The 22,926-nt window shown below is 61.3% G+C and overlaps 1 protein-coding gene across 1 annotated transcript; it reads right to left on the bottom strand.

Moving 5' to 3' along the window:
* Positions 1-39: 39 nt before the first annotated feature.
* SCART1 (scavenger receptor family member expressed on T cells 1) lies at positions 40-22,173 on the bottom strand. The gene is given in 27 exon segments (XM_070433235.1): positions 40-128; positions 698-799; positions 1,229-1,375; positions 1,877-2,191; positions 3,026-3,058; positions 3,130-3,459; positions 3,542-3,856; positions 3,927-4,241; positions 4,383-4,550; positions 4,553-4,687; positions 6,916-7,230; positions 7,785-8,096; positions 8,646-8,969; positions 11,374-11,473; positions 11,614-11,784; positions 12,269-12,489; positions 12,966-13,141; positions 14,010-14,328; positions 14,403-14,471; positions 14,625-14,939; positions 16,617-16,931; positions 17,002-17,316; positions 17,456-17,761; positions 18,164-18,472; positions 19,204-19,500; positions 20,339-20,656; positions 22,107-22,173. Coding segments are annotated over 27 exon segments (6,198 nt in total).
* Between the last annotated feature and the right edge of the window lie 753 nt (positions 22,174-22,926).

Below are 22,926 nucleotides of genomic sequence, written 5' to 3'. Positions count from 1 at the left end.
GCTTTCCACTCTGTCAGCGGCAAATCTACCTCCAGGTCTTCACAGCGTCATCTCCTCCAGAGGAAACGCAGCCTCGTCGTAACCCTCCTCGGGCCCGGACTGTCCGTCTGTGAGGCTTGCTGCCTCTTCTGAAACAGGCACGCGAGGCACCGGGTCAACGATCGCCCGGAAGCCACGTCTGATTCATCACCAGTGGCCTGGCCTGATGACGTCCCTCTTGTTAGGAAAGCTCAGCAACGTCACCAAAAACACTTGACAGCCCGGCCGGCGTGGCTCAGCGGTTGAGCATTGACCTCTGAACCAGGAGCTCACGGTTCGATTCCTGGCCGGGGCCCATGCCCGGGTTGCGGGCTCTATCCCCAGTGTGGGGTGTGCAGGAGGCACAATCAGATCAATTGATGTTTCTATTTCTCTCTCCCTCTCCCTTCCTCTCTGAAATCAATAAAAATATAAAAACAAAAACAAAAACACCACCTGACAGAGACCTCCAGGCATCTGGATACTGGGGTGCCTCAACCATCCGGTCACAGCGCAGGACTGGTTCTGTCACGCTCATCCTCCAGGTGAGGACACCGAGGCTGCGAGCTTCAGCCACTCAGAAGCACAAGCACACCCCCTCCCCAAGGTTCCCACCTGCTGGACCCCCCCCCCACCTGCCTTCCGGAGCTGGGAGCACAGACACCCTGATCCTCCTCACCCTGGGGCTCCTCCTCGATTTCCTCGTACAGCCCTGTGAGGGGCAGTTCCCCGATGACATCATAGGTGGGCTCTCCAGGAGACACCTCCGAACTCCCCAGGCCTGCGGAGAGTGGAGCAGGGTCACACTCAGACCCCGGGTGTGGACGAGTCCATGGGCTGGGGGCGGGGGCGGACTTTCCGGGGGGAACCCCACTTGGGCAGCAGAAAGGCAGGATGCTTTGGGCAGGGCCTGGGAGGCTACGGTGATGGGACCAGGCCCTCCGTGCCCTCCCACCCCTGGCCACCAGCCGCTCTCAGCAGGGCCTGAGGCTGCTGCCCAGTGAGCCTCCATGTGGTTTCCCGGTGGGACCTTGTAGGGTCAGCACCGAGTCCCAGGGGCCTGAGGCTGACTAATTTCTAAGTCACTCTGTTTGGCCAAGAAAAGGCCACTCACTCGAAGTGAAACCCCACGTCAGGGACCCCAACACCAGGGTTAAGTTTCCACTGGTTTCTGCCATGCTGGCCATCAGGACCCGGTGGGGGCACATACCTCTCTGCTTGGCTTGTGTGATTCGCAGCAGGATCAGGAGGCCCAGGAGGCCCAGAAAGAGGAGACCGAGAAGCGCTCCCAGGACTGTGCTGACCGCCCTGAGCGTCGGGCAGGGCTCTGGGTTCCGCAGGGGAGCAGGGCCAGGCTCTGTGGAAGGAGAGACCACGAGCGGTTCATGGTGGCTGAGGGGGAGAAGGCAGCCCCCAGGGCCCACACCCTCACCCTCAGGGGCCACCATGTGCTTCTGAATTGCTGAGGGGGCATCTGCTGGGCAAAGCACCCCATGATTGACTGGTGTGTGCTGGTGAGGGCTTGAGGTTTCCGCTCTAAAACAGTGACTATCATGGGTCCAAAACAGAGGCTCCTGAGCAGCCCCCCCTCCCGCCCCCCCCGCATGGCGCAGGGAGCTAGCTACTCCTGCTCAGTGAGACACGCACAGTGGGGATCACTGTGGTCATTTTTGTTCTCTGCAAACAGAATGAGGCCACACTGCACTTGACACAAGTACCCCCACTCCCCCGGAGTAAACATGAACTGGGGGTAAAAAACAAGAGATGTCCCCCAAATGTTAGCAGAAACCACAACAATTCAGCTTATTCCCAAGAGAACGCAGCGAGGAAACTTCCCATCACACGCGGGCCCACTCACGGGAGCAGCGCACGCCCGCGTCCTCCTTGTGCCCGCAGTCCGCGCGTCCCCAAGGCTCCGCTGGGCAGCCCCACAGGGACGCCTCGCTGCCCCGGCACCCCACCTCGTCCAGCCACACAGGCCCTGAGCCTGGACCGAAGGCGGCCCCGGCCAGGGCGCTGATGGCCCTGCCACAGCCCAGTTGGCGGCACACGACCTCCGCGTCCGCCAGGTCCCAGGCATCGTCGCACACGGTGCCCCAGGAGCCCTCGTGCCAGAGCTCCACGCGGCCGGAGCAGCTGTCCTCGCCCCCGCTCACGCGCACGGAGCCTTCCTCTGGAAAACGGGGCTGTGGTCACTGCAGGGCGGGGCCGGGGTGAGGAGGGGCAGGCAGAGGGGCAGGGGAGTACCTGGGCAGCTGCGGGTGGCTGAGCAGTTGAGGGTCTCCCCGGGGCCTGGAGGAGTTCCTCCTGCCTTTTCTGTGTAGGAAAGTAGGACCCATCGGATATTTGCAAGGTTGGCAGTTGCAAATTCTGTGAAACACTTTTCCTTGTTCTCTCCCCAGCACCAGGAATGCCTGCCTCAGATGAGGAAAGGTCTATAGGTTTAGCCGAGGGGTAGGCACGCAGGGTGAGGGTTCCCCACACTGTCCTAGGCTTCTCCACGCAGGTCGTTTCCCTACGGGAAGCTGCCCACCCAGGGTCCTGCTCCCCACTGTGCGGGAGTCAGGAGGTCTCAGAAGACTCCAGATGACCCGCCAGCTCAGACCCTCAGGGCAAGGACTCTCCCCTGTGCTGGACCAGCACACCCCGAACTATAAGGCAAAGTAACGGTGGTAGCGTCATCCCTTAGAGCAGCGGCTCTCAACCTGTGGGTCGAGACCCCTTTGGGGGTCGCCTAAGACCATCGGAAAACACATATATAATTACATATTGTTTTTATGATTAATCACTACGCTTTAATGATGTTCAATTTGTAACAATGAAAATACATCCTGCATATCAGATATTTACATTATGATTCATAACAGTAGAAAATTACAGTTATGAAGTAGCAACGAAAATAATTTTATTGTTGGGGTTCACCACAACATGAGGAGCTGTATTAAAGGGCCGCGGCGTTAGGAAGGTTGAGAACCGCTGCCTTAAATCAAAGGGCCTGCGCCATGACCGCTGCAGGGGATCCATGTAGGCCAGCTTGGGGCTCGATCCTTACAGACCCCCCCCCTCCCGCCGCGCGCGCGCACACACACACACACACACACACACACACACACACGGCTCTCTCACCTGCACACACCACCCAGGCCTCCTCCTGGCTGGAGCAGGAACGCTGGTCCCAGGGCGCTGACGGGCACTGCCACAGGGACAGGTCGTGCCTGTGCCGGCACTGAATGGAGGCCACCCAGAGCGTCCCAGGGGCCTTCCCGGTCCCCACCGCCGCCTGGAGCTGTCCCTGCGGCCCACAGCCCAGCTGCCCACACAGGACTCCCAGGGAGGCAGGGCTCAGCGGCCGGCACACGCCTCCCCAGGTCCCGTTGAAGAGCACTTCCAGGCGCCCGGCGCAGGGCCCGCTGCCGTCCCGCAGCCTCAGGCCTGGGAGCCCTGCAGAGGGAGAGGCTCAGTGCGAACCCGCCCGCCCGCCCGCCCGCCGTGCAGGGGGCCGCGGGCCGGGGGCGGCACCGACCTGAGCAGAAGACTCCGGCGTCCTCCTTGTGCCCGCAGTCGTGCTGGCCCCAGGCCCCCGACGGGCACTGCCACAGCGCGGACTCGTTGCCCTCGCAGCCCAGCTCGTCCATCCAGATGCGCCCGGACCCGGACCCGAAGTGCGCCGCCCCCAGGGCGCCCAGGGCCTGGCCGCAGCCCAGCTGCCTGCACACCACGTGCGCGTCCCGCAGGTCCCAGCCGTCATCGCACACCGTGCCCCACGCGCCCCGGTGCAGCACCTCCACGCGCCCCGCACAGCGGCCCGGCCCCGCGGCCAGGCGCACGCGGCGGCTCCCTGCGGAGGCACCCGGTCAGCGCGGCCCCGGCTCCGGGGGACGGAGGCGCGGGGCCGGGGCCGCACTCACCAGCGCACACCACGCCCGCGTCCCGCCACGTCCCCGCCGGCACCAGCCGCGACGCGGACACGTTGCACTGGGCCAGGCGGGCCTCGGTGCCCAGACAGCGCACGCGGCTCAGCCCCACGCCGGCCCCGCGCCCGGGGGCGGCCGCATCGTAGGCCCGCTCCGCCTCTCCGCACCCCAGCTGCCGGCACACCACGCCCGCGCCACGCACGTCCCACGCGTCGTCCAGGACGCGGCCCCACACGCCGTCCAGGGACACCTCCACGCGGCCATCACAGCGGCTCTGCCCATCCCTCAGCCGCAGGGCGTGGCGGAGACCTGGGCAGAGAGGCGGGGCGTGGGGGGGGGGGCTGGCAGGGGGCAGGGGCGGCACCCTCGGCCTGGAGAAGGGAGAGGACCGCCCCCCGCCCCAGCCCCGGCCGCTCCCAGCCCCTCTGCCCATCGCTCTTGCTGACCCACCTGAGCAGACCACGGAGGCCGAGTGTCCCGGGGCACAGGCGGGGGCGCCCAGGGTGCTCACTGGGCAATTCCACAAATAGGGCTCTGTCCCCACACAGTGAAACCTGTCGGGCCAGAGGGGAGCGCTTCCGTGCCCAAAGTGACCGCCTCGGGGCGCGGCCAGGGCCTGCCACAGTTGAGCTGGTGGCAGAGGACGTTGGCGTCTGCCAGGTCCCAGTGGGCGGCACAGAGGGGTGCCCAGGCCCCCTGAACCTGGAGCTCCACGCGCCCCTCACAGCTGCTGCTGCCGTTGACCAGCCGGAACCCTAGGGTCGGGGGGAGGGGATGAGGAAAGAGGGTGTCAGCATTGCTCCCGACCCTGCAGACCCTTCCTTAATGCAGGCTTCGTTCAACACAGCCACTCCCGCACTGGGGAAGGACAGCTGAGAGCAAGTAAACATCTTTGGGGAGTGACATCGCTGTCAATGGCAGATAGAGAACACCAAGATGGAGCACCCTCCACTGCAGATGGTTAACCTGGGGAAACAGGCAAAATCAGCTCCTCCAGGAGCCTGACGTGCAAGCAGAAACAGGATCCCAATGCGCAGCGAAGTGGTGGAACGCTGCCTCTGTGCAGGCAGGAAGGGGCACTGAGGCAGACCCCGCTCTCTGCACAGCTGCTGCTTCTACTGACCCGCCAGGACCCCAGAGCAGCAGAGCAACACGGCCGTGCTCTCAGGCCTGATCACTAGAACCTCAACCTACGCTGCACCCTGGAATTGGGAAGGAAAGCCGAGACATGGCAGAGGAGGGAACCCCCAAACTGCACCTCTCCTCTAAGTAATGCTTAGGCTTATTCAGGGACCTGGAAGCATGCCACACACTGATAAATCTCAGAGAGAAGTGGGGAGGGGGGCGCACGGGAAGAGATTAACGAAAGAACTTATATGCATGTATGCATAACCCATGGACACAGACAATCGTGGGGTGACGGCCTGGGGAGGGTGTGGGAGTGGGGGGAGGGGGTCAATGGGGTGGGGAGGAGGACCCTGTAATACTTTCAACAATAAAGATGAATTTTGAAACACAAATAAATAATGTTTAGGCTTGTAAAACTGTCATAACCAACTTTTTTGAAACTCTAGTATCTAATCAAAAACTTACAACAACTAAGAAACACTTAATGAAGCAAAAACTTGGCAAGTCTGGCTCTGGCAGGCAGGCAGGAATGCTAAGGCAGAGTTGAAAAAATGGCCTGCCCCAGCCTTGAAGCTATGCTCCAACAAAGAGCTAATATGCAAAGACTGGACGAATTTTATGTTTCATTTGTTTGTTTTGCATTTAAGAAAATCTCTGTCAAGTTGCTATCACCACTAAGATAACAAAAAAATAAAATAAAATAAAATAAAAAGAGACCTCATTGGTCACACATGAGAAAGAGTAGAGTCTTTACACCAAGAGTGTAAAAAGTCACTTAACAAACAACTATGAGCCACAGCAATTAGCAGCAACAAACAGTGGGTGGGAGAATCTGATTTTTAAAGTGACCATACTATAGTAATTTAGCAATGTCTCGTTCATGCAAAATATCAAGAAACTATGACACATTCACATGGAAAAAAAACACACAGAAACTGTCCCTGAGGAAACGAAATCATTATACTTACTAGAGAAAGACCTTACCTAAGTGTCTTAAATGTGCTCAAAGAGCTGAAGAAAACTAGTTTAATGACATCCCATGACATAGGGAATTTCAATAAAGAGATACCAATTATTTTAAAAAGAACTAAAGAGAATTTATTGACTTTAAAAATAAAATCAATGGAGCCTGGCTGGTGTGGCTCTGCGGTTGAGCATCTACCTATGAACCAGGAGGTTACCACTGATTCCGAGACAGGGCACATACCTGGGTTGTAGGCCTGATCCCCAGGGTGGGGCGTGAAGGAGGCAGCCAATCGATGTTTCTCTCTCAACAATGTTTCTATCTCTCTCTCCCTCTCCCTTCTCTCTAAAAATCAATAAAAACATATTTTTTTAAAACTAAACAAAGCATGAGCATCTCAGTTGATGCAGAAAAAGCATTTGACAAAATGCAACAGATTCTCATGATAAAAACACTCAATGAACTAGGAAAAGAAGGGAACATTCCTCAGCATGATGAAGGGCATTTATGAAAAACCCGCAGCTAACATACTCAGTGGTGAGAAGCTAAAAACTTTCCACGCGAGGTCAGCACCCCTCTCACGACTGCTGTTCCACATGATCTTGGAAGTTCCAGCCAGAACAATTAGGCAAGAAAAGATGTAAAAGGCATTCAGGTTGGAGAGGAGGAATAAACCTATCTGCTGAGGTTCATAGTGATCAGGGCCCGAAAGACATGATCTATACAGAAAATCCTACAGACTCCACATTGAACGATTAAAGCTAATACATTCAGGGAAGTTGAGGGGACAGGATCAATACACAAACTTTAGTTGTATGGCTATATACTGGCAACAAACAATCCGAAAGGAAAATGAGAGACAATTCCCCTTACGATCACATAAAAACTTACTTTCCCCTGAGCACCTGAGCCCAGCGTCCTGGCCGTGCCCACACTGGTGCCCAGGCACCCGAGGGCAATGGAACAGCAGGGACTCGTTGCCTGCACAGCGGAAGGCCTCCGTCCACACGGACCCAGAGCCCTGGCCGAAGTGTGCGCCCGGGGGTGTGGACAGAGCTGAGCCACACTGCAGCTCCCGACACACCACGTGAGCTGTGGCCTGGTCCAGGTCCTCATCGCAGACGGTGCCCCAGGTCAGGCCACGCCTCACCTCCAGGCGCCCAGCACAAGGGTGCTCGCCGCTCACCAGCCGGGCCTCAGTGTGTCCTGGGGGCAGACACTAGGCTGAAACAGCCCCTCAGGGGCAGGGCAGGAGCTTTGCAGGCCTTCCTGCCCTCCAGTCCCAGGGGGAGGAAGGACAGGAGGATCAGAACCACCTGGCTGGGCCCAGCCCTGAGGGGCACTGGGGTACGTGGGACCTGCAGGCGGGGAGGACCCTCCCGTCCCTCGGCATCTCACTCCTATTCCGACAGCAAACATTCACTTCCCACCCCCTGGGGCTCCACCAAGCCGGGGTAAGTGAGCACAGCCCCCAGGCCCATGCACCCAAAGGGCCCAGGGCTCCCACGTCTGCCCCCCGCCCCCCCACACACACACCCTCCCCTGACTTGGACTCTGTCTGGCCAGCACTTTAGTCACCTGGTCAGTTTAAACCCCAGCACTAGCTGCACCCAGTACCTCCCAGGGCAGGGATGCAGGCGGTGGCAGGGCGTGGACAATCTCCCACCCCCCACCCTGCCTCTCTAGTCAGTGGATGTCCCCTTCAATCCCCCGAACACAGCTACGAAAGGATGCCTCCCTCACAGACCGCGCGTCCTTACCTGAACACACGACCGGCACATCTGTCGGCAGGTTGCACTGGTCCTGAACGTTCAGATTGAACCTGCAGTTGAAGATGCTGGACTCTGTTCCCCGGCAGGTCACGATCTTAGGTCCCCAGCCCCCAGAGCCCCCGGGGAGGTGGGGTCTGGACGCCTGGAGCACGGGGCCACACCCCAGACTCCTGCAGAAGACACTCGCCTCCTCCACGTGCAAACCGCACGGCATACCAGAGCTTCCAGGCAATCTGATCTCAAAGGTCCCCGCGCAGGGGCTGCCTCCGCCGCTGAGCCCCACTTTCGCCAGCTTCCCGCCTGCAGAAGCACAGGAGCCCGCCTGCTGCTCACCTGAGCCCCACCGGCCTGGGGCGCGCACCCCACTCTGCACACTGTGGCTCCCGGACAGAGGGTTTGGCCTTCCGGGGAGGCAGAGCCTTGGGTTCCTCTGCAGAGGCTCTTCTTTCCCGCCCAGGATCCCTCAGGGGGGCGGCTGCTCCCCCTCCTGCTGCCCGAAGGCCTCCAACAGGGGACGGCCGGACTGAGCTCCAAGCACTGCAGCTTCTGGGACTTGGGCACCCTGGGAGCCCCGCCAGAGCAGAGGGGCCAGTGGGAGAGGGAAACAGGCTCCCTTTACTCTCGTGTGGTCCTCCTGGGGCCCAATGCTTGACCATTGGCGGGAGGAGGCAATGAACCCCGAAAGGGCTGCCCTGGGTGTGCAACCTGCAGCTGGGAAGCACAGTGCTCCCCACCTGGGCCGTCCCGGGCCCTGCTCCTGTGGGGCCAGGACAATGCCATGAGGGCCTGAGGGTCACAGTCCTGGGTCCTGGGCTTCCGACATGCCCGCTCCTCACCAGGGCCTCCTACCTGTGCAGTGGACCGCACCGATGCACTCACACGCGCAGCCCTCCGGCTTCTCCCAGGACCCCGGGGCACAGTCCCAGAGCGAGGCCTCCGAGCCCTGGCACCTCACGCCCTGCAGCAAGGAGGGCTGCCTCTCCTGGGGCCACATCACGTATGTGGGCGCCACGTGGGCCCCGCCGCAGTCCAGCTGCCTGCAGACGACCGCCGCCTCCTGCAGGCCCCAGTGGTCCCCACACACCGGGCCGCGCAGGCCGCCGAGCTGGACCCGCACCAGGCCCTCGCAGCGGTTCCCGCCTCTCAGCAGGGCCACGGACTCCGCCGCGGGGCCTTGGGACAGAACACAGGGAGGTGGACATCGTGCGTGGCCCGCTCGAGAACTTTTTGTCCAGAATTTTCAAAAATTTGAAATCGAATTTTCGCCTTCCCTCCTAATCTGTACCCTTCACTTCAATTTCCGCGTTTGCTCACGCTCTGTGTAGATGACATTTACGAAAGAAAATGGTAACAAAAAGGAATGGCTAAGGACCACTTCCTGTGGCTTTTCCCACATGCACAGGTCATGATCGCTCGCCTGCAAAGGGCTGAGACAGCCCCCCACCCCCAGGCCCTGGCCGAGCTCCCGGGATGCACACACCATGCGACAGTGTCCCCTCTCTTGACAGACCGTCCTCCGAGCCCCCAGACCTCAGGACAGCAGCACTCACCCGCAGGGAGGGTCCAGCAGGCCAGGAGGAGGGGCCACAGCCGCAGAGGGGACGATGCCATCCCTGGGCACCTCTGTTGCTGAGCCCCTCAGGCCCGGGAGGTGTGCTCCGCTCCGGTGCAGGCGGTGGACTCCAGCTCAGCTCTGAGCCCTCTGAGAAGGAAGCCCGTGAGCCCCGCCCGCCTCCCCGTATCAGTGTCAACATCTGTCACGTGGAGCAGAGGCTCAGCCACCAGGCCTGAACCCAGGCAGCCCCGCAGCACGTGGCGAGGCCGGGGCTGGACTTCCTGCAGGGCCAGGTGTGAGACGGGCGGGCCAGCGACCACCTTGGAGCCAGGAGCCGGCGCCGTGGGAGACGCACCTTTCTCTGCCTCACACGAAAGGCGTGTTGATGAACACGGATCGTCCAATGTGTCATCGGGACCCGGCAATTGGACCAAAGCCAGCAGGAACGTGCGTGACCTGCGACCGGCAGCAGGAAGGGAGGCAGACACCTGTCTGCCAGGAGGGAGTCCTGGAAGAGCAGCCTTGCGTCCAACCGGAGGAACAGCACTCACGGCAGATGCGTAGGGAGGAGGCTGGGAAGCCCTTTAACAGGCCGGTTGGACGAGTGAGTACTGAGTACGTTAGCGTATGTGTCAGGTGGGAAACACACAGGAAGCACGAATGTGCACCCGATGCATCGCTAAAGCTCAGGCTTATGTCTGTGCCTCTGTTCAAAGAAAAGTTCTCAAAGGATACAAACCAAGGAGAGTGGATGCATTCATTTAGGAGAGAATCATGGTTTTCGTTTTCTTTTTGTTTATTTTACTGTGCATGGTTGTGTGTGTGGGGGGGGGCGGGGCAGTTCATTTTCTTTCTTGGTTCCATGAGTTTTAAAATTTATAACCATGCCCTGGCCAGTTTGGCTCAGTGGGTAGAGTGTTGGCCTGCGGACTGAAGGGTCCCAGGTTCCATTCCGGTCAAGGGCACATGCCTGGGTCACAGGTTCGATCCCCACTACGGGTCATGCAGGAGGCAGCTGATCCATGATTCTCTCTCATCAATGATGTTTCTATCTCTTGCCCTCTCCCTTCCTCTCTGAAATCAATAAAGAGATATTTGAAAAAATTATAATCATGTGTATTATTTTCTAAGCAGAATATCATCAGTGAAAGTTACTTTCCAAAAGGTTTGCCAGAGAAGCAGTTTACGAGAGGGCAGCTCGGTCCTCCTCCCCTTCCCGTGGGCAGGACCCTCTGTGCGGAGGCTCCGCCCCTCCCACACCGCAGCCTGGCCAAGCACTTAGCCCAGCTCCCAGCTCGGACCTTGGGAACACCCAGCATGCACCGCGAGCCAGGCTGGCCACCTCTTGAGGCCGGAGGGAGGCTCCTGTGTGTGTGCTCAGGGGTGCAGGGTGAGCTCAAACATCCAGGACACTCCTTCTTGTCCCCCAAGGCTCTGTCAGGAGCTGTTCCTGCCACATTCCCAGGGCCTGGCAACTAGCCTTCCTCACCCACTTCACCCCAGAAGCCCCGTCCAACCTCTGTGGACATCACCCCATCTCCTTCACCGGGCTTCCTGTCCAGAAGGGACTGACTTTCATCATCTGTAGGATAGTGGTCCTGGAGACCACAAGCTGTGCCTCTCTCACAGCCCAGGGGTGGGCACAGGGGGAGGACTGGGGGTGGGAGGCAGTGCTCAGAGAGAACCCCCAGCCAGCTGGCCAGACCCTCAAGGGAACCCTGAGAGGTGGGCGGTAATCGCTGCCGTCACTGGGAGACCCTATGGATGAGGGACTCACAGGATGATTAAACCTGATCCTTCCCAAGACATTTACGTGGGAGAGTGAGTCAGCAGAGGTCGGATATGTGGTCATGTGTGAACCTATCCCAGACCCACACAGGGAAGAGGACACAGAGAAACACTTCCCACAGAGGGTGTGTGAGGTGTGGCCAGGGAGGGGTGGTCAGGGAGGTGTGGTCACAAAGGGCTTGGTGGGTCATCAGGGCAGGACAGCTCTGGGTGCTGGGGACCCTGGCACAGCACCTGAGCCAGGGGGAGGGCTGTCTGCAGGCGAGAGTAGAGTGGCCAGGAGCTGGTTCACAGGGAGCCCACCCCACACCCTGTAGAACCTTCGGGCAAAAGGCTGTGGGTGAGGAGAGTTGAAAACACTCAGAGCTCATATCAGACCAGAGCGAGGCAGAGGCTTGGGGGGTGGAAAACAGAGCCTGGCCACGGTGGATGTCTGGGGAATGCTCTGAGGTAAACGAATGGATGGATGCATGCGTTCAAAGGGAGTTTAATGGCATCTTTTTTAGAAATGAGGAACGTGAGAGCCCCCAGGAGTCTTGCTGGTGTCCCCGATGGCCAGCTCCTGGGCATCGCATCCTGCAGCCGGGGCCACCGAGGTTTTCCGTCCCAGCCTGCACTCTGGGGCCCGGAGGGTGCGGAGTCCACCTGCACTTAAGGGGAGAGACACGCATGGTGTTCTCAGCGATTCCGCGGAGCCTCCAGGACGTCTGGGCCCTGGTTGGTCATTACACCTCAAAGCCAGGGGGGCAGACAAGGATGGACAGTGAGTGGGGGGGAGAGTAAAGCGGCGCTCACACGTGTCTCCTCCCACCATCTGCTCCCCCCAAAGCTGGCTGGGAACAGGGTTCTAGAAGGACTCTGTGCACAGCCATGAAAAGAAGCCCAAATAAAAATCTAGGGCCCTCCCTAAATGCCACGTCTGCTCATAAGATTCCAGGGTAACAAGCAACTCTGAAGGGACAGCCGCGTATCAAAGCCCAAGCCGGACAGCAGTGAGGGTTACAGACACACAGAGAGGGGGCTCCTGGGATCTTTAAATGTAGGCGCTGGCCAGAGCAGAGCCGTGGACATAGGAGCAGTACAGCAGCACAAGCACAGCGGACGCCAAGGCGCACAGGTGCACACCCACGGAGCTCAGGGCCGTCCCCTCCTCCGGCTCCTCCTCTGGCTCCTCCTCCTGCTCCTCCTCCAGTTCCTCAGGGCCTGGCTCCGGCTCCCAGGCATCGTCATAGTCCTCTTCCGGCACCAGGTCCTGGGGCACACTGGACCCTTCGACCTTCTCCCCCATGGGGACAACTCCAATGTCCTCATAAACAACTTCCGAGGGCCGAGTCCCCAGCATTCCAAAACCTGCAAAGGCCACACCCAAACCTGCAGTCCTGACATTGCTGCTGTCTAAGGCCGCAGCTGCCGGCCCCCCGCAGGGTGGGACCCTCGACCCCTCAGCTCCTCCTGCCTCAGGAGCACAAGGAACACACACTTCTGTGGGCACCAAGACCAGAGAGCTCCCCAGCTATTCAGGTGACACAGGAATGGGGAACCATCGAGCCTGTCCCACCCCAGGCAGCCCTAGGACTGCGAATCTTCTCACCCAGCTCCTCTCAGAAGCAGAGCAGAGCCCAGCTCCCCCTGTCCCCGACAAGTCGTGGGTCACTGACAAGTTGTGGGTCACTCTCAAGTCATCACGGGGGAGATCTGGTGGCACCCAGCGTGCAGGGCAGTGACCAGGACAGAGAGGGCCTGCAATAGGCTGGGATCGCAGAGTGTCCCCAGCCCTCCCAGCCCCAGGCCCTGTGTCACCCTCATAGGCCATGCCTACCACCTACCTCTGCAGGCTCCTCTGCGGTACCACTGCACCCCCAGGATCAGGGAGACGCAGCCCAGGAGGGTGCCCAGAACGAAGCAGAAGATCATGGGCAGGGTCCCAGCCTTGAGGGAAGGCAGTGGGGCCAAGGCAGGGCCTGTAGGGAAGTGAGAGGTGGGTCTTCCCTGAGCGCTTGCACTGCCTGGGGAATTGTGACCTCCGGCCTGGACCACCTGAGTGGGGGGGGGGGGGGGGGAGGAGCACCCAGAGGAGAGATGGGTCTTGTGCGGCTCCTCCCCCAGAGTTGGCCCTGAGGGGGTCACACAGCTCAGGGCCAAGGGGGAGGGCGTAGAGGGAGGGGCAGAAGGGCAGCTCCTTCGGTCCTGACAGCCACTGCCCTCACCTGTGCTTTGGACATAGCCACGTTTCTAAGAGGCCACAGCCACGAGGGCCAAACCTCCAGTTGGCAAGGGAAAGACCCCAGAAGTAGCTGGGGCAGGGCCCAGGCCTGCTGTCCCTCCTCACGGCTCTCCACCCGGCTGGCGCAAGGACGGGCAGCCGTGTTCCTCCAACCACAGGGCGTCTCCGGCACTGCGGCCCTGCCCCTGATGACCTCAGCATCCCCAGACTGCGGCACAGGTGTCCACAGGAGACCCCAGGGCGCCCCTCCTTGTAACCCCATTGCAAGCTCCTCTGGGTCAGGGTCAGACCGGAGGGTGTGGGTTGAGGCCTGAGGAAGAGCACACCTACCTGATGCTGGTGGGAGGACCGTGGTCGCTCTGTCACCTGCAGGAGAAACGGGCCAGACCTTGGGGCGAGTAAGAAGAGGCGGCCACAGCCCTGAGCAGCCAAGGCCCTCTGAGCAGAGCCCCAGCCCCACTTAGCCTGAGCCTGTCATGTCTTTGAACCCCAACAGAGGCAGCCTGTGCCCCACCCCTCGGAGGGACCTAGCACAGGGGCAGCCTTGGGGCCCTGGGAGCACCCACAGTGGGGGGACACGCCAGAGGAGCTCTCCTGAGACCCCCTTCCCAGCCCCTAACTACCCGCCCCCCAGCCTCCTGCCCACTCACGGGAGCAGCGCACGCCCGCGTCCTCCTTGTGCCCGCAGTCCGCATGTCCCCAAGGCTCCGCTGGACAGCCCCACAGGGACGCCTCGCTGCCCCGGCACCCCACCTCGTCCAGCCACACAGACCCTGAGCCTGGACCGAAGGCGGCCCCGGCCAGGGCGCTGATGGCCCTGCCACAGCCCAGTTGGCGGCACACGACCTCCGCGTCCGCCAGGTCCCAGGAATCGTCACACACGGTGCCCCAGGAGCCCTCGTGCCAGAGCTCCACGCGGCCGGAGCAGCTGTCCTCGCCCCCGCGCACGCGCACCGAGCCTTCCTCTGGAAAGGGGGGCTGTGGTCACTGCAGGGCGGGGCCGGGGTGAGGAGGGGCAGGCAGAGGGGCCGGGGAGTACCTGGGCAGCTGCGGGTGGCTGAGCAGTTGAGGGTCTCCCCGGGGTCCTGTGTCGTTTTCACTGACAATCCTATTGGATTAAACAGGGGCCGTCCCAGAGTAAATGCCCTGAGAAGCTTCGGAATGAAGTCTGTGAAGCCCAAGCGATGCCCAGGCCCGCAGCCATGGGTCAGTGGCAGCCCCTGAGGGTGCCCAGACCCGCCAGAGACCGCCAGGGGCCCACCTGTACAGGTGATCCAGGTCTCCTCTCCATGGGCACAGGAGTGCTGATGCCACTGGGCTGAGGGGCACTGCCACAGCGTAGAGTTTTGCAGCCTGCGGCACTCAATGTTGTCCACCCAGGAGACGCCCAGGCCAGTGGGGACGGGCCTGTTCTCCAGCCAGCCCTGCTCCCCACAGCCCAGCTGCTTGCAAATGATGGACAAGGAGATGTCCTTCAGGGAGTTACCGCACACGGCGCCCCACGTGCCATTGTAGAACACCTCCAGCCACCCAGCACACTGTTGGGTGCCCCCTTGCAGCCTCAGGGCCACGGACTCTGCAAGACAAGAACAGTCAGGCCAGGGGAAGCTCTGAAGGAGGGGTCCCAGCACTGAGAGCGATGCTGCTCAAGGCCATCGGACCAGAGAGGCCCTGGCATCGACCCCGCACCCCCACAGGCATCTCCCACCTAAGGAAGCAGCCAGCAGTTAAGCACAGGTCACCAGCGTGAAGCCCAAGTTGTAACGCCTTAGCAGGTGTGCCAGCTGATTGTCTAGAAACCCAACCTTGGAAATTATTTGAAATACAAAATAATATTTTTGCATAAGATGACCAAGTTAGCAGTGACTATAAAAACTTTTAAAAAGAAAAAGAAAAAAGGAATTAGCCCGGAGCATTGGGACACAGCACCAGTCCAGGCTGGCCAGTGTCCATGGACCGTCACAATACCACTGGCCAGTGTAATTCCAACAGGGGGACTAAATATTGTCACATATCAGAGTATTAGACAATCCTTTAAAATTGTTATGAGGGCCTATATACCTATATACCAGGATCAATGAAGAAAGTTGGGTATGAATTGCATGTGACAGTCATAACTAAAATAGGCTTAGAGTAAACACGGGAAGGAAATACATCTGTGACACGTTACAGAAGTGGTCACAGAGATCTGCCTGCGTCCACGCTCCTTGCAATGAATGAGTCTATTCCCCGCCCACCCAATCCGGCCTCCAGACTCTGGCCAACGGAGTGAGTGGGCAAGAGTGACCGTGTTGTTCCATGCCTGGGCCTCTTGCTGTGGAACCTGCTGCCAGGCTCGGTCCTATCAGAAACAGAGCGTCCCCCACCCCTGCCAAGCTGGTCCCCAGCGGCAGCAGCTGCCTGGGAGTCCACCAGTCAGAGGAAGAACTGTAAGGACATGAAAAACACAATGACAGCCTGGCCAGCATGGCTCAGTGGTTGAGCATTGACCTATGAACCAGGAGGTCAATGGTTTTGTTCCCAGTCAGGGCACATGCCTGGGTTGTAGGCTTGGTCCCCAGTAGGGGGCGGGAGGATCTCTCTCATCACTGATGTCTCTATCTAGCTCTCCCTTTCCCTTCCTCTCTCTGAAATAATAATTTAAAAAAACATACAACAGAATGATTGAAATAGATGCAATCTTCTAAACATAGTTTAGGAAAACTTTCCTAAAGCAAAGTAGGAACCAAAAGCAGTAAGAAGAAATCACACTTGGACACCCAACCCCTCCCCAGGCGTCTCCAGGCTCACGCCCCCAATCAGTGGCAAAATTCTGTCCCTCAACCACCATCACACCCAGACAAGAACCCCATGAAGAGCCTCAGATGTGTGTGAGCTAAAAACGTTAAAGATGCTCTAGAAAAAGCCCTGCAGCCCATTAAATACACACCCGAAGACGCTGGCACAGGGGACTCGGACTGAGTGTGAGGTGACCTTCTGAGAGGGGGGAAACCGCAGGCACCACAGAAGCAGGCGCCCCTCTCCGCCCCCACCACGCACCCCCCACCCCAGGCCCCGCCCGCCAACAGGGAAAGGTGTTGGTCCCGGAGCCGGAGGACACCGCGCATCCACTGTGGAGTTCTCCTTGCGGGGAAGAGCGGAGGCCCTGGACACAGGAGCGAGCCCGCAAAGAGCCAGTGCGCGCTGTTACCACGAAGACGCCACGACCCTCAGATACCCGCTGCCCAGAGAGAACTCAGCTCCCGGGACTGACCTGAGCAGAAGACGCCGGCGTCCTCCTTGTGCCCGCAGTCGTGCTGGCCCCAGGCCCCCGACGGGCACTGCCACAGCGCAGACTCGTTGCCCTCGCAGCCCAGCTCGTCCATCCAGATGCGCCCGGACCCGGACCCGAAGTGCGCCGCCCCCAGGGCGCCCAGGGCCTGGCCGCAGCCCAGCTGCCTGCACACCACGTGCGCGTCCCGCAGGTCCCAGCCGTCATCGCACACCGTGCCCCACGCGCCCCGGTGCAGCACCTCCACGCGCCCCGCACAGCGGCCCGGCCCCGCGGCCAGGCGCACGCGGCGGCTCCCTGCGGAGGCACCCGGTCAGCGCGGCCCCGGCTCCGGGGGACGGAGGCGCGGGGCCGGGGCCGCACTCACCAGCGCACACCACGCCCGCGTCCCGCCACGTCCCCGCCGGCACCAGCCGCGACGCGGACACGTTGCACTGGGCCAGGCGGGCCTCGGTGCCCAGACAGCGCACGCGGCTCAGCCCCACGCCGGCCCCGCGCCCGGGGGCGGCCGCATCGTAGGCCCGCTCCGCCTCTCCGCACCCCAGCTGCCGGCACACCACGCCCGCGCCACGCACGTCCCACGCGTCGTCCAGGACGCGGCCCCACACGCCGTCCAGGGACACCTCCACGCGGCCATCACAGCGGCTCTGCCCATCCCTCAGCCGCAGGGCGTGGCGGAGACCTGGGCAGAGAGGCGGGGCGTGGGGGGGGGCTGGCAGGGGGCAGGGGCGGCACCCTCGGCCTGGAGAAGGGAGAGGACCGCCCCCCGCCCCAGCCCCGGCCGCTCCCAGCCCCTCTGCCCATCGCTCTTGCTGACCCACCTGAGCAGACCACGGAGGCCGAGTGTCCCGGGGCACAGGCGGGGGCGCCCAGGGTGCTCACTGGGCAATTCCACAAATAGGGCTCTGTCCCCACACAGTGAAACCTGTCGGGCCAGAGGGGAGCGCTTCCGTGCCCAAAGTGACCTCCTCGGGGCGCGGCCAGGGCACTGCCACAGTTGAGCTGGTGGCAGAGGACGTTGGCGTCTGCCAGGTCCCAGTGGGCGGCACAGAGGGGTGCCCAGGCCCCCTGAACCTGGAGCTCCACGCGCCCCTCACAGCTGCTGCTGCCGTTGACCAGCCGGAACTCTGTGGGGAGCGGGTGTCAGGCTCCCCTTTGACCCCAAGACCCAGCAAAGGGCAATTTCTTTCTTTGCACCCCGTGTGGTGGAACCGAGCTGTCACCTGGCTCTGACCAGCTCCCCCTGTTCCCCCGGCTCAGCACTGGCTCACACATCTGTGCAAAGAAGCCCACACTTCGTGGCCTGCCCTGGGGGGGCTGGGGTAGAACATTCCTCTAGGACCAGGCTCCCGCCCCCTTCCCCTCCCTTTCCCTCAACCCACAGCAGCCACTTCCTCTAACGGGAACAAGACACCCCCCTGGCTGGAGGCACCTTTGTGCGCTGGGGTGGAGCACCCAGGAGGAATCCCAGAGGAAGGCTGGCTGAAGAGTAGGCAGGGGAGCCTCAGTGCCCACCCTCCTGGCCTCACCTGAGCACCTGAGCCCAGCGTCCTGGCCGTGCCCACACTGGTGCCCAGGCGCCCGAGGGCAGTGGAACAGCAGGGACTCGTTGCCTGCACAGCGGAAGGCCTCCGTCGACACAGACCCAGAGCCCTGGCCGAAGTGTGCGCCCGGGGGTGTGGACGCAGCTATGCCACACTGCAGCTCCCGACACACCACGTGGGCTGTGGCCTGGTCCAGATCCTCGTCGCAGATGGTGCCCCAGGTCAGGCCACGCCTCACCTCCAGGCGCCCAGCACAGGGGTGCTCGCCGCCCACCAGCCGGGCCTCAATGTGTCCTGGGGGAGGAGACAAATTCTCAGTCAGGAGCAGGTGTTCTCAGGTAAACAGCTCACCTGGAGCCATCTCCCTGGACCACAGGGTGCTCTGGCCAGAGGAGGTCCTCTGTATCCAGGCAGTGCGTCCGCCAAGCACCGGACAGACTGACAGCCAGAGGCCGGTGCGCCCTGCACGCAAAACAAAGCAGGGTCCCTGGATGCTTCCCCCAGGGCAGAGGTTAGAGCAGCCGTGGGCAAACTACGGCCCGCGGGCCGGATCCGGCCCGTTTGAAATGAATAAAACTAAAAAAAAAAAAAAAAGACCGTACCCTTTTATGTAATGATGTTTACTTTGAATTTATATTAGTTCACACAAACACTCCATCCATGCTTTTGTTCCGGCCCTCCGGCCCAGTTTAAGAACCCATTGTGGCCCTCGAGTCAAAAAGTTTGCCCACCCCTGGGTTACAGACACCTGCTGCAGGCGCCCATGCATGTCTCAGCCTGCGCCTGCCCAGGTGGTGGCTTCAAGGCCCTGTCCAATCTTGGAGGCAACGTCAAGGCCCTCAGGCCACAGGGCACTGCCTCAGCCTGCCCCAACTTTGGGGTGGATGTGGGCAATGCCCTCTCACCTCTGACTCAGCGCTTTCCTCTTCTCCCCCCGCCCCCACCCCATTTGCTCCACTTCCTCTGAGCAGCAAGCAGCACAGGTGTCCGCGAGGAGAAGGGGGCGGGCGTGGCGGTGGCCTCACCTGAACAGACCACCTCTGCGTCTTGCTGGAAGTCGCAGCCGCTGCGGAGGTTGTTGTTGAGTCTGCAGTTTCGGATGGTGGGCTCCGTGCCCTGGCAAGTCATGTACTTCCCGCCAGTGCCTGCGTCCTGGCGGGAAGCCTGCAGCGCGGGGCCGCACCCCAGCTCCTGGCAGAACACTGTGGCCTCCGTCTTGTGCAGGCCACAGAGGCGGTCAATGCCGTTCAGGTTCCTGATCTCGGGGAGCCCGGAGCAGGGGCTTCGGCCCTTCACCAGACGGATCTCCCGGAAAGTACCGTCTGGAAAGCAGGAGCCACACTCAGAAGGGGCAGCTGCTGCTGTCCCCGCCTCACGGGGGGCCTGCGGCCGCCTCCACAGACATTTCCACTCGGGCAGGGCAGCTCCTAGGCTCTCCACTGGCCCTGGGGTCCCAGCCCCAGAGGCGGGCCCTGCTCCTTCCTCCGGTGTCAGTGCTGGGCTGAGGGGGCCCCTTCCGACCAGGCAGTCACACAGGGCCCCTCGCTCAGAAGGACCCCCTCAGAGGGGCCGCGCCTGGTGTGATGCGCTGCTGTCATGCTCCTGACAACCTACTCGTTTTTGAAAAGGGCGCCTGCACCCCACAACCTGAGCAGTGGGGCTGCGTCAGAGGCGGGACACTAAGTGCCCACAGACAGCTGAAGACCCTAACGACAGACACCCCTGCCTTTGGGTGAGAAATCCTGATTAGATACCCACGTGGGCCCCTCAGGCCTCCTCAAGTGTCTAGAAGACCGGGCAGTCCCCCACCCCCACCCCACCCCTCTGTCCGACCCCTCTGTCCGACCCCTGCTCCTCATTCCAGCTGCTGCTTTACTGGGTCTTTGGTTTTCTCTGTCTCTGCCCGGGGAGCCCAGGCTCTGCCCCGCAGGAAGGTGCGGGTTATCCCCAGCTGCACGCCCAGCACCTAGAACAGGGCCTTGCAAGGACATGGAACGGAGATGAGACTGGGCCTGGCTAGAGGGGCCAGGCGGGCTCCTGTGCCCAAAAGGAGTCCACCCGGAGAGCCACAGACCTGCCTGCCTCCCCTCCCACACCCTGCCCCCTGACTCCTCCCCTCCCGCCCCCCTCCCCTTGCCCACGGTCCCAGCACTGACTTACTGAAGCACAGCGCCACCACCATCCACTCGTGGGGGCACTGGGTCTGCGTCCACGCCCCGAGGCTGCACTCCCACAGGGAGGACTCGTCCCCCCTGCAGGACACGTTGTGGAGCACGGGCTGCGTCCTCTCTTGGGGCAGCGGGACATACTTGGGGGCCCCCACAGCCTGGCCGCAGCCCAGCTGCCTGCAGACCACCGATGCCTCCGCCAGCGTCCACTCCTGGTTGCACACGTGTCCCCACACACCCTCGTGCTGGACCAGCACCAGTCCGTCACACTCACTGTATCTGTTCGCCAGTTTCAGGTTGCCCGGGCCGCCTGCCGAGGAACAGGCCAGCCTCAGCGGGGCCAGACCGCCGGGTGCCAGGGGAGGGGAGGTTGAGGGTGAGCCCAGTGCTGACGGCCTCTGCATTTGCCTGGGGCCACCCCCAAGGCCTTGCTGCCGGTAGAGCCAGATTAGAAAAGTGACCCAGAAGCTTGCCCCCAGCCCCACCCTTCCTAGGCCTCCGCACCCTGGTCTTTTCCTCAGCCCCTGGCAACCCCCACCTCATCACAGCCCCTGACCCTCCACCCTCAGCCCCAGTCCTGGGCTGGTGCAGGGAAATAAAACAGCGGCCCCAGGACATCCGAGAGGGGGGCCACCTCGTCCCAGCCTGGGTCACCCCAGACCACCACCAGGGCTGCCCGGGACTCACGTGGGGAAGGAGGCAGAAGGGCAGACCCTCCAGGGCCCGGAGGAAGCAGGCCCTCCCACCTCCCGCTGGGGCCTTCAGCCCTCATGGCCTCCCAGCCCGTGAACTGCACCAGTGCCTGCGTCCCTAACACACAACAGGGCCCCTGGTGCCATTCCCCGGCCCCACCTACCTGCCACCAGATTCCCACCCCACCACCTGGGTGCCCCTCTGTCCGGCTGTGTAGTCATCTCCTCGCTGGACCCTGGGTCAGCCTGGGCAGTGACGTTTTCTTCCGTCAGCTTCCAGGGTACCGAATGCTGCTACCCTCTCCTGCCTCCCTGCCCTGACACACACTCACACTCATACACTCACACGAATGCACACTCACATGCATTTACACACACGCTCACCTTCTCTCACACGCATACATGCACACGCACCCGTGCTACTGTAGGCAGGTCCCGCAGAGGCTCGGCCTCACCTCCGTCCTCTCCATGCTGTTCCTCCAGGACTGCATGCAGGCCCCTCTCTGCAGCTTCCTGCCCAGGACTCTGCCTCTCAGCTTCTGGACCAGCGGCTCCCACACCCCTGTGCCCCCAGCCTGGTGTGGCATCTCCCTGGGGCTATAGCTGTCCTCCATGTCCCAGCACCATGCCCGGTGCTCAGCCTCACCGCCAGGGGTAGCAACGTCCCCCACCCCTGCCTCCCAGCCCTGCTCCAGGGCACAGGGGGTGGAACAGCCCCCTGTTGGACCCATCGCACCTCCTGTCAGTCTAGTCATTGAGACCAGACCCCAGCCATGTTCCCTCATTTCATCCAGGCTCTGACCCAGCCCACACCCCAGGCTCTGAGCAGTGAGGCGGGAAGCCCTGGGTTCACCCTGGGATGGGATCAGCTCAGTGTTGGGACAAGAGTCTCCAGGGCTCTGAACTTTGGAGTCCACATACCCTCCTACCTCAGGATATCCCACCCGCTCCGAGCTGAGCGAGACCCAGGCAGCTGGTCAGAGCAGGGGGTCCTCACACTCAGCATCTCGGCATCTACAGAGCCGCTGCCTCCAGAAGGTTCCGTGGATGAAGGAAGAAGAAACTCACCGATGGGGACTGCCCGGAGAGTGAGGAGAAGGGGCCCGACTCCCAAGGCCCAGAGAGCTGCCCTCATGGCCCCTCCGCCCCCGGGGCGTCAGCCAGCTCTGGCCACTCGGCTGGGGCAATGGCAGGGATGGAGCCCAGAGTCAAGTGTACAGGCGTGGGGGCTGCCAGCGGCCTCCCGGGACCAGTGGAGACAGCGAGAGCCTTTCCAGGGCTTATCAGTGGCTCCTGCTCTCGGTCTGTGAGCACAGCAGCCAATGGCCTCGGCAGCTCTGAGCATCGCCGGGCATGCGCAGAGGGCCCAGCTGTGGGTTTCCCCTCCTGCTGGGAACTGCTGACGGGGTGGCTTCCCCCAGACCCATGATCAGGCAAGTGGTCCGGTCTGCCCGCAGCTACAGCAGCAGGAAAACCACCCCCATAGACAGTGACCAGCGACACCGGGCTCCCTGGGGACCCACCGGGACTGAGCAGGGGTCCGCAGCACCAGGACAGCGAGACGGGCCCGGGTAGTTCTGCAGGGGCTTTGTAAACTAAACTGTCATTGGAACCAAAGTCCACAAAAGAAGGCCAAAACCTATACCCTAAGCTGAAACAGGTGACCAGCTGCTGAAACAGAACATTTACAAAGAATCAAGAGTCTCCCCAACATCATAACCAAAATGCCCAGGATACACGTGAAAATCCCTCACCACACGAAGCACACAATTTGATGATAAAGGACAAACAGCTGATGGCAGTGCCAAGGTGAACTCGATGTCGGAATCACCTGACAAGGATTTCAGAACAGCATCCAACATAGCCTGACCGGGTGGCTCAGTGGTTG

Source organism: Myotis yumanensis, unplaced genomic scaffold, assembly GCF_028538775.1.
Source record: "Myotis yumanensis isolate MYYU_CA2020_CCGP unplaced genomic scaffold, mMyoYum1.0.hap1 SCAF_13, whole genome shotgun sequence".
NCBI lineage: Eukaryota > Metazoa > Chordata > Mammalia > Chiroptera > Vespertilionidae > Myotis > Myotis yumanensis.
This window is presented reverse-complemented; position numbering and strand designations above follow the sequence as displayed.